This window comes from Polyodon spathula, chromosome 2 (assembly GCF_017654505.1).
Source record: "Polyodon spathula isolate WHYD16114869_AA chromosome 2, ASM1765450v1, whole genome shotgun sequence".
In the NCBI taxonomy this organism is placed as follows: Eukaryota; Metazoa; Chordata; class Actinopteri; order Acipenseriformes; family Polyodontidae; genus Polyodon; species Polyodon spathula.
In genome coordinates this window covers 101,430,629-101,442,341 of record NC_054535.1, presented here as the reverse complement: position 1 = coordinate 101,442,341, position 11,713 = coordinate 101,430,629, and the positions used below count along the sequence as shown (strand labels likewise).

The 11,713-nt window shown below is 37.0% G+C and overlaps 1 protein-coding gene across 1 annotated transcript in view; it reads left to right on the top strand.

Annotated features, from left to right (window-relative positions):
• Positions 1-317: 317 nt before the first annotated feature.
• LOC121305594 (microtubule-associated protein 1B-like) overlaps positions 318-11,713 on the top strand; it is a 53,799-nt gene continuing 42,403 nt past the window's right edge. Inside the window, exons 1-2 of the mRNA XM_041237287.1 lie at positions 318-568; positions 9,318-9,419. Of these exons, the coding sequence (XP_041093221.1) occupies positions 385-568; positions 9,318-9,419 (286 nt within the window). The 5' untranslated portion in view covers positions 318-384. The remainder of the gene's footprint in view (positions 569-9,317; positions 9,420-11,713) is intronic.

Below are 11,713 nucleotides of genomic sequence, written 5' to 3'. Positions count from 1 at the left end.
AGAAGTCTACCTCCGTTGTATAAAACATATTGCAATTCATATGAAACAATTATTTCTTTTTTTTCTTTTCTTTAGTTTTATAATGTAGCCTCTCTCTCTCTCTCTCTCTCTCTCTCTCTCTCTCTCTCTCTCTCTCTCTCTCTCTCTCTCTCTCTCTCTCTCAATCTTTTATTGCTTCCGGGCAGGTTTGATTCGCTGCAAATGACATCAACTGTGAAAAAAAAAAAAAAACCAGACCGTGATTTCTAGTTCATTTTCTCCTCCCCGTTCCTCATGGTTGTGACAGTGTCTGGAGTATAAAAGCGTGAACCACTCCTTCAGTGCTTACTCCCCGTCTGGCGGTAGCGGTTTCATTCTCACAGTTACAAATTGGGGGCTGTGAGGATGGCGACGTTAGTGGAAACAACAGTAGACTCTGAGCCTACTTGTAGTAGCAATGCAGTGCCGTCTCCATCATCTTCAAACCTTTCCCACCGGTTTCTCGACAATAAATTCTATTTGCTGGTGGTTATCGGAGAGATTGTTACCGACGGTCACCTGAGGTGTGCCATTGCAGATATACAGCGAGGTAAGAAAAGACTGTGCAATATTGTAGTTCACAGACAACAGATAGAGAAAGGAAAAAACACTGTAAATAATAATAATAATAATAATAAAAATAACTTATGTATATAATACATTATATATATCCATTTGATGTAATGTATAACAGTCAGACATTCCATTGGTATACCACTCAAAAACCATAAGAAATCTCAAAACTTTTACACCCGCAAAAGAGTCTTTTTTATTGGAACCCGTTTGGAAAAAACCAACGTCCACCTGTCATTTTATAAGTGGACGGCAATAAAATTTGGTAAATAGATGAACGGCAGTCATGTTTATGTTTTGTTTTTTTATAATAATATAATAATAATAATATAATAATAATAATAATATAATAACTTTCACGCCGTGTCCCTCCCTGGAGGGAAAAGCTATTGACGTTTTCTGCTCGTAGTGTAAATCAAACAGATGGTCCGATACAGTGCAACACCCTTTTTTTTTTTTTAAAGAGCTGGGGTGGTACAAGCCATTATATGAAAGAAAATGATACATTTACACATGTGCATTAGTTTTTCTTACAATTCATTCTTATAATATATGTTATTATATTACTGTCTATGTATGGCAATTCGTACCGAACATGATGTTGCTTATAACGATTCAGCAATTTACTTCCAATGGCAACAATTATGCAGATTTTTTTCCTGCTGTACCACACCCAAAAAGCTAAGTCCAATTTCATTGTTGGTTTTTAACCATTTTTTTTTCCCACACAAATTTAATTAGCTTAGTGGTCCTACAAGACTGTATTGCTAGTTTCAATTGTATTTTTAATACAAAATGCTAAAGCGATAATAATAATAATAATAATAATAATAATAATAATAATAATAATATAGTGATATTATTATGCAAACGTTTGCATAAGTTTTGTGTTTGTTATGTAAAATTAATTTTAACAAAACCATGTTGTATACACACACACACACACACACACACACACACACACACACACACACACACACATATATATATATATATATATATATATATATATATATATATATATATATATATATATATATATATCATATACACGTGGTTAACATAAGACATATCTTAAAATTTTTAGTACCACAAGTCTAATTACATGTGTTTCAATTAATGTCACAATAATAATAATAATTTATATTATTATTATTATTATTATTATTATTATTATTATTATTATTATTATTATTATAATAATATAATAATAATAATAATAATAATAATAATATAATAATGTTTTATTGCAACACGCTGTACATGACATTGCATATGCCTTTAAACGTTAACGAATCGTAGCCAAAATAAAGGGACCTGTATCGGTATCGTTTATTAAAATTACTACTGGCAAAAGCCTTCAGGTGTGCCGTCATGCACAGTTTGGGGTGTATTTCACGACCTCCGCCTGACAGTAGCGTCTTTCACTCATTCATTCTCATCATTCTCCGCATTTTGCTTCTCTGCTGTTCTCCGCTACCGGCATGTGGGCGTGGTTCAGTCCGCAGTGCGGTTCATACGGAAAGCCACAGCAGACCTCTTCCAGCAAAGGGCGTTTCAGAGAATGTCTATATAATGGGAGAGATGTAGTTGAAAAGTAAACAACTGCCGAAGCATTTAAACAAGAGCATATGACAAGTTAACATTCCATTATTAGAAAAGGAACAAACCTGACTACTCGTAATTGTTTTTCTTTTGTTTGTTTTCACACGGAGAAACAGTACGTTAGCTCGACATTGATGTATACAACATGTTTAATTCAACTTGTCAATACTCTGAATATACTAATAAAGCGTATTGCTTTTTATTTATTTTGTTTTACAGTATTATGGTGATGGCTGCCCTGTGTTTAGCCTCTTTACTATGAAAGAGTTACAGTGGCTGCAGTCAGCCAGACTGCCAGCCATCATCATAAGAGTCACTGTAAATACACTCCAGTCCTGAACACCCTCAGCTTGAACGTGATGTGGGCTAATGTCCACTTGGGGGCTAGAGGTGAAAGGCAAAGGGTTTGTAAATAAAGCTGCCACGTCACCAAGCATGATTTGTTAAATGTAAATTTTTGCCTTGTTTACTCTATCCATACATGTGTGTATGAGATTTTTTTTTTTTAATGGAAAAGCTGTAAAACTAGGCTATAAAATGGAGAATACCATGGCAAGCAGAAAACAACATACGATTTCAGTCTGCTGGGTATGCTTGGTCTGTGGTCAGGCTTGGAAAAAACCCGACAATTACCAGTCATTGCTGCCATTTTAGAGACAGCCTAGGACTTATACACTCCTTTTAGTTCTGTTATACCAAATGACAAATTGTAGGACATACAGAAATGGCTGTATATAGATGCATACCTGCCAACCTTTGAAAATTCAAAATTCTGAGATTTTTTGGGGGGTGACGGGGCTGGTGCTGAATTACAATATAAAGATATTTTATTACTGTATCCCCTGTAGAGTGAGCAGGCGGGAATGTGGAGGCACTTGTTTTACAAACTTAATTTAAGCTAATAATGCATTACAATTGGCAGTCTACATTATCGAGAGTCTCCCGCCAAAATCGGAAGACTTGGCAGGTATGTATGTCTATAATTACCTCCACTGTTTGTTTTCAAACACACTTTCCCTTCACAAAGGTATGTGATTTAACCAAAGTGATTTAAAAAAAATAAAAGTAGGATCACTCTATTTATACATTATTGTGCTAATAAACTTATGTTTTGCTATCTGATTATGTAATATGATATATTAATTGGAATTTCAAATCCTGTTATCCAACAATAAAATGAAAAAAAAATACTGTTTAGATAAATAAAGGAAGGGACAAAGGGACCCAGTAGCAGCATATCAACAGCAGTTAGTCGCTGAGCAGAATGGCTTATTCAAATTAACAACAGACTAACACTTGTCACATAATAATTAAATCTAGAGGAAGCATCAAGTGTACTTGAAGAGAACCGTCTCCCTCGCTAGCACTGAAAACTCAGCCTGGGTTATTATGCTCTTGGAAGACATATCTCCTCATACACTCAATGCCCTGTAGTGAAGGCCTCAGTAAAGCACTATTAGCTCATCGCTGCTTGTTTACAGGCATGTCATTCCACTGTGCTTCTTACATTTAGATTTGGTTACAGTGACTCTGCTTCCATCTGTGCCCTCTCGTCCTACACTCTGTACTAAATTTATTGGGCTCTATGTACTAATATTACTGTTCGTAAATACTGCAAATTCGTAGCCTCCGTCCTTCGTAGAATTTGTGCGTGCAATTTACTAAACAGCTCTTTTTCATGAACATCTACTGTAATACAAACAGCATAAGGTACTGCTCATTACAGGAGAGATCGGAATTTGCATCTCATTATGAATAGATTCACAACGTCGGAAGTCAAGGTTTAGAACTTCCTTCTAGCAAAGATAAATGAGTGGTATAGTGAACAGAAAGAAGTAGTAGCAAATATAATAGGATCGAGCTATGGCTTCTGCAAACTCCAACCTTGATGCAACTATGGCACTGGTCAAAAAGAAAAGGAAAACAAATTTCCACAAAGACAAAACTCACCTGTTAGTTAGTGAAATGGAAAAAAAAATCAGGAAATATTATTTAACAATTTGCAGGGCCAAAAAACATTAAGAAAAGAAACATGGAAAGAAATAACACAATACATTCACTGGGACACTGTAAGCAACAGACACTTGACATAAAAAAAATGGCCTGGGATTAGAAGGATTACAACAAAGAAAGCAGCAGAAAATAAAACAGCAGTGCATCAAGGGAACATGCGAAACTTCGAAATTACAATGAGATTCATACATTGCCATACGAAAGTGCAATACTGTGGGGTAGATGTACACGCAAAGTGATTTGCAATCGCTAAAAATGCGGCTTATGTAAAGAATGGTGTTCACCAAGTGTTCTGCACATGCTGTCAAATTTGCACTTTGCCATCATTAATCCATTAATTAATTTGAAATGCATTCAAATGAAGAAAAGAGAATGGAATTGGGTGGGATCTGGATACTAAGTGGGCGCAAACATTATAATATGATGTAAGGATTTTGCCTTGCACTTTTGCAATTGCTGACCCTCCAAAAACCTCTTCTACAAGGTGCAAACCATTGTAGAAGCAAGTGACTAAGAGCTGTATAAAAGAACACACCTGCAGAGACCTGTCACTGGCTTCAGGATAGCTGCTGTGGTTCACTTCCTGATGCAGCGACACTTGGCTCTTGTTGAGGAGAGCCAGGAACACTTTCAGAGAAGAAGGGCAAGAAGAAGACCCTGCATATTCAATCCCAGGGTCACTTTGTTTCGGATGCCAGAGGATGCATTACTAAGCATTATCATCTTACTCCACAGGCCATCCTAGACCTAGCTGAATTAAGGGATGAGCTAGATCCCAGCGTCAATATAGGGACCGCTATCCCTGCACATGTGAGTGCTGGGTTCTCTGGACAAATTAGCCTCTGGCTCCTTTCAAACCACAGTTGGAATATCTGGAGGGTAGCCCAATCCACCTTTTCCAGAGTGCTAGGCAAATTTCTGGATGTCATGCTAAAAAGGGCAGGCCAGTACATATCATTGCCTAAGGATACTAGCATAACTGATGTTGGTTGAGGCTTTTCATGCTTAATGACTTCAGCTGTAAGACTCTCATCCCTTCTCAGAAAAAGTTTTATTTTCTTTTCTGTACGCCAAGAGGACTTTGCTGTCCTTCGTCTGACATTTTTTGTTGGTTTGTATTTTCGTGTTCCGCAAATGTCCTACAGTGACTGCTACTCTCTGTACTCCTAACCAGGGGCGGCACACGCTTCGGCCTGAGGGGCCTGGGCCTGGGCCCACCCATTTTGCTCATGTACCCACCCAGTTCTGGAGTGATTGACAATTAAAAACATTTCATACCAACCCATATCAGACTGTAATCCGCAGTGGCGAGTCTAGCTCATCATCGTGATTCAAAAAATATATCCGTCCCACCCACCTCGGTACAGTTGTCATAGTTATGAAAAGAAGATTGGTGATTGGACGGCTGAGATATGAGCTCTTGTGTCTTCGGTAGTATAGTATCGAAATTAAGCACATCAGCAGCAAACATACAGGAACTTTTCTTTCATTGCAAGGCACGCAAGCAACCAGCTTGTGCAGCTGCTGTTTAGTTATTTATACAGTATAAATGGGTAATTGTATGTAAAAAATAATGTGATATCTTGTAACAATTGTAAGTCGCTCTGTATAAGGGCGTCTGCTAAGAAATATAATAATACAGAACATTTGCAGTAAACTGGAGTTATATTTGTGTCTTACGCATTAGCTATATCCCTACACATTTTGTAAAAAGAAAAAGAACCGACGATCAACAAATGTGCCAGTAATGTAAGTACCTACATTTAATTTTATCAATTTGAATTCAGTTGACTGATGCAGCTGAGATGTATGTTATGCTCAACTGATGCCTCTATTCCTGTTTTGTTTTTGTTCCCATATAACTGACACTTTTCTAAAGCTCAAAGGGAAGCATTACCCTTCTTTTATTCACTGTATGAGAGCTTTTTAAATTTAAGCTCACTTTGGGGAGTCAAATACACGTTTGAGAGATTTTGTCAGAAGTAATTTTCTTTATGTGTGGTAGTGACTTGCAGCTCGCGAATGTATGGAATTTGTGCTGCTATGCCTGTTGGTGGTAAATCGGAGGTCCGACTTTCAAAATGTTGACAGTCTGAGAATATGATGCTATTTCTGACAGTATAGACTGAGTGTCCTCAGGACGCATATTGGTAATTACGTCATTACGTTTAAGTCATAAATGGCCCGTCCGTGAAAATTTGGGGCCCAGCCAGGAATTAAATCCTGCCGCCGCCACTGCTCCTAACTTCTTTGCATATGCAACGCTAAATAGACCAATGCGCTCATTGAGACCCTCATTATCATAATTGCGGATCATTGTTTGTGCGTTTTGATTAATTTGCATCGCTCTCAAGCTCACATAAGGCACAATGCTAAATAATTGCCTGGCCGCAATTAGAATTTTGCATCTGCAATTATTTGCACTGCACCTAGACTTACATCTAGCCCTGTATGTCCTTTGTGACACCATATTTTAAGTGGGATCTAACTAGAACATAATAAGATGGTGGGATAATTAGCATAAGTGTGACTAAAATGTATTGAGCAGGTTAGTTTTAGCAAGGTTTGAGTATTTGGATGACATTTATAGCAGGACCTTGCTAAAGAGAATCCTTTGATCACTAGATCAATTCTATCTGTAATGCCAGTCATCTGCTCACATTAGTAGAACACATATAGTTGTAGGCGCTCTGGTGTTTTTTTCAATGGATCCACATCCTCCTTACGGAATCATGCTTGTCTGAATGATCTCCAGTGGCAATTCAAGCACATCAAGTGATTACAATGTTTGTTTATTTTCTCTTATAGGCAATGGAGGCACAAGGGCTGCTACAATGAAATGAGCCATTATTGGTCAGAACATTGGTACCATTTTGCTATTTTGAAATATCAATGGTGTTACAGTGTTATGAACCAAAACAATTGGATTGCAGTGCCGCTGTAGACTCACTGTGTTTGTTCCAATATATTGTGTTGCCATTGCTGGTAATACTGTGGTTAGTTAATGGTTCTGCTAGGGCTTCTTCAGTGCCATTATAACCAAACCAACATTTAGAAGAATGTGTGTGAGTCTATTTAGAGCAACACTGGAAAGGAAGTAAAATGTCAGGTTTGCTTATTTTTTTTACAAATATGGAAACAATCCCTAATATTATTAATATAGAAATACATTAGGGATCGTCTGCACATTTATTAGCCTTGTATCCTGATGCCAGCCCACTGAAATTAAACCAGTGAAAGATACTGTTATGGCAACTGGCCTATTGCCACTTATTTGAGATAAGCAGACATTTCCTCGAAAGTGCATCTCCCCTTCAATAATGCTATGGCATCTTACAGATAAGTGGGCGAGATGTGGTTTGTGTAAGAGCTTGGAAAAAATGCCAGTCAATCAACACTGCTGCTTTGGTAATCCCCCAGCCATAAATATTTTAAAGAGAATATTGCTTCTTCTGAGAAGGGATAGAAGCTGCTACAAAGAAAACCGAAATGCCATGCAGCTACATCTGCTTTGTTGAGTCCATTCTGTTTAGTCTGAAATTAGCTGCACTGTGGTGTTCATGGTTTTGCATTCTGTGATCTTGTGTTCCAGTGTGAAGAAAGTATTTTTCATCCTGTAAGCCCTTGAGGATTTGAAAACACAAAACAATGCACAAGTACATTTCATGAATTACACTATGTAACACAATTTTTGTTCCTGGGTAGTAAGTGTTATTTCCTAATTGCTTATGCCTCAAAAGTATAGAAAAAACAACATATGAATCCAAATTAACATGTATTTATACTAAAGTAATACAAAGATGACTACAAAAGATTTAGAAGTGAGTAGTTGTTCGAGATTTACAATTATACTGTATTTACAATTATACTGTATTTACAGTATAATTGTAAATCTCGAAAAACTACTCACTTCTAAATCTTTTGTAGTCATCTTTGTATTACTTTAGTATAAATACATGTTAATTTGGATTCATATGTTGCTTTTTTTCTGACTTTATGTGAACGAAAAGACACACATTTGCCCATTTTCCCATTGGAAATAGTGATATTTTGAAATATCACTGTCCTGGTCACAAAAGCAAAGTTTGCGGGGAATAATAGCCATGTTCTATACTTTTGAGGCATAAGCAATTAGGAAATAACTCTTACTACCCAGGAACAAAAAAAAAAAAAAAAAATTGTTACACAGTGTTACCAAAGCAGTATTGAACCAGTCATTTCCATTCGTATGCTTAATGCCATGCCTTGTTGTAGGGATGCTATTATAGGCTTTCAGGGTTGCATGTGAATTGTGATGTTCTGATAAGGGCAGACTTTACTATTGGCATACAAAAATGCATTCTCCATTGTTTGCTGTAGAAATGCAAATAAGTGTTATGGTATATTAATTTAGACGCAGGGCAGACAAATCATTGGAGTGAAATGCAGGGCTTTAAGTGGAACTTTTCAATAATACCATACTTTAGTGGGATTGGAACATTATTTCATATCTACAGCTGGAACAGTGGACCCGTTTGTCATGTATACAGAGTTTTTGCAATGGGTGTGGTGGCATTTATGGAAGCCACATTTCAAGGTGATGACTGCATCTGTCATTCATACATGTGATGATACGCTTTCTTTCGATGCCACATTCATAAATACACAGTGTCAATCAAAAACTCAAATACTGGGATCTGGCTTCTGGACTAAGACAAACAAATGCAAGCAAATATATGGCTTTTTTAAATAGCCTGGTACATAAATTTCTATATTTCTAAAGGCAACTTATGAATCCATGATGAAATTACAATATATATCTTTAGGCAGGAGGTGCTTCATCTCTAATGCTTTCACTGTAAGCAATCTTCTTCATTCCCTTTGTGCTTTCAGAACTACAAGAGAGTTTGCAGAGGTATGGCTCAAGATGATACCATTGCCGCTGGTTCTAAATGAGTCATTCTAAACTTTTTGTATTTTTATCTATTAGATTAATCACATCGATTAACATACTGAACCTGACTAACTTAATATTGAATCCCTGCAAAAAGGCAACTGAAGAAACAGAAACAATATAAAATCAGGATCTGTGTCTAAATGCTGTTTTACTTTTTTTTTTTTTTTTACAGGAATCCGCTCTTGGGACACAAACCTCATTGAATGCAACTTAGATGACGAACTGAAACTCTTTGTTTCTCGACATTCTGCACGATTTTCTCCTGATGTTAGAGGTAAGTCCTAAAAAGTTACTTCATAAAGCACAATTAGGTATAAAACATACCAGGAAGACTTCAAGTGGTTGTAACCACACGCTTTTTTAGCTAACGTATATTTTCATTTCAGAACATGATATTGATATCTGGTACTAACGAGCTGAAGAATGTATTCCTTATGTGACTGCCAAGAGTAGCTACATGGGTTTTTCACTCATGCGGGGAATCATTTGTCTTTTCCCATCTCTAGTTAGCTGAAAACGTATTTATACAGCATATCCTTTTCTGTTTGGTGTTTCTATTGGAAAGAAGAGCCAGTCGTACCCAACAGTCTTTGTCACATACCTGTTGACAGGTTTAAGATCGTTGTGACAATCCCTAGATTATGGATACATGTTATTCACCAAACAAAATGTGTTTTATGTAAATTGCTCATTTTAAACTTTGTTTTATCTGATTTTATTTTTACTTGCCACTGTAGAAATGTGTTTGTTTGTCATAAACACAAAGTTTTTCCACGATGCCCCAGTAACAAATAAATTTAGCAAAACATTTTGTTGTTGAGTCACACAGCTGCATTTTACACATTCGATACTAATGACTGCTGGCAACCGATGAACAGTCTTAGCCAACAGGATGGGCTTTGCAAATGGGTAACCCTCAATAGAAAGGGTAATCCGAGCCAGTGTCTGCTGTGCCCTTGACCTCAGATATGCAAAACTGGCACAAGTCCATCCAGCCTTCCATGGTTGTCTGATTTTAGCACCGTGCCCTTGTCATCTGGCTTATGCCATATTCATTATCACCACATGCCACTTCACCACGGTGTGTGGTCATTATGGATGCAGCAGTGCTTCAGCCTGAAAAAAGGGAGTGGAATAGATCGGTCTGCAATCTAAGTCAAACAACAACCACGATTCTTACTTTTCACTACAGCAGCATGTGATTTATATTGCGTTTGCTTATACTAGAGCATGTATACAAGTAGGGTTTATATCCAGGAGCTGTTGCAGGGCAAATGCAGCTCTGCTGTTCAATGAGACTGTTATTGGGAGCCAGCCATTTTGTGTGTTCTAGAGATGTTATAAAAAAATAATACTAAACTGTAGTTTGTAACTGTAGCGACTATATATTGTAGAGTCTAAAAGAATGATTAACGATATATATATATAGATATAGATATACATATATATATATATATATATATATATATATATATATATATATATATATAGAGAGAGATAGAGAGAGAGAGAGAGAGAGAGAGAGAGAGAGAGAGAGAGAGAGAGAGAGAGAGAGAGAGAGAGATTTAAATTTATAGATAGATAGATAGCAAAGGTTTCAAAAGTAAACAGTATTTATTATCGGGGATCTGACGGGAATGAATATAAAAATGAGATTTGGGTTTTCTTCATCAGACCACCATTCAATGCAAGGTGCCTTTTAATGCATGTTTGACTATGTTTTCATGTTTGAAAACAGACCATAAAACGGCTGTATAATTACAAGGACAAAGTCGTTTACCTCTTGTGAGTTTCTCCACTGTAATCTGTTGTAAGATTTTCTGTGGAGACCTTCTGAAAGGAACAGATTAGTGGTGATATCTGTACATTAAACCCTTGCACGGGAATCCAGATTTCTTCCCGACACAGGATGAGATTGACTGTGTTCAGTGTGAGTGCGGGCAGAAACCTCGTGTCTAGAGCAGATAAGAAAGGTAATATGTTCTTTCTGTTGTTTGTCCTCGCAGACAGTAGCTGCTTTAAAGTGCCACAGATGCCTGAGGAAGTATTTTCTTAATTATAGCTGAGGCCATTTGTCTCTGTATGGACTAGTTGTTATGGAAGGGCTTCTCTTCAATAAACTTCCAGTCTTTTCTTTAATTCATGTTTTTATTGTGCAGGTAGCACTCAGGCACTTTAAAACGTAAAGTCAATGTAAGACTGTTGTCATTCATGTGCTTATTTATTTGTGTGTAGAGTGATATACTGTAAGCTGATTTGATATAACCTCATTATAGATAAACATGACACTGGTGAATAAAGTATTTATTTATTTAAGTATCATCAAAAATGTTGCAGAACCCTTCGGTGGTATCTTATAGGAATATCCACTGATTAGAAATCTTTTTACCTGCACCTGTCCAGCACCATTACAGCATCGCCGACAGACCTGTGAGGTTTGCATAGAGCTGTAACTGTCAGCCCAGTACCTAGTGGACAAGAGTCCTCAATGCAAGACCACAATCGCTTTTGGTACTTATTTTCACCTGTCCCAATTAAACGAGAGGCATTTCCGACAATCTTAGTCAC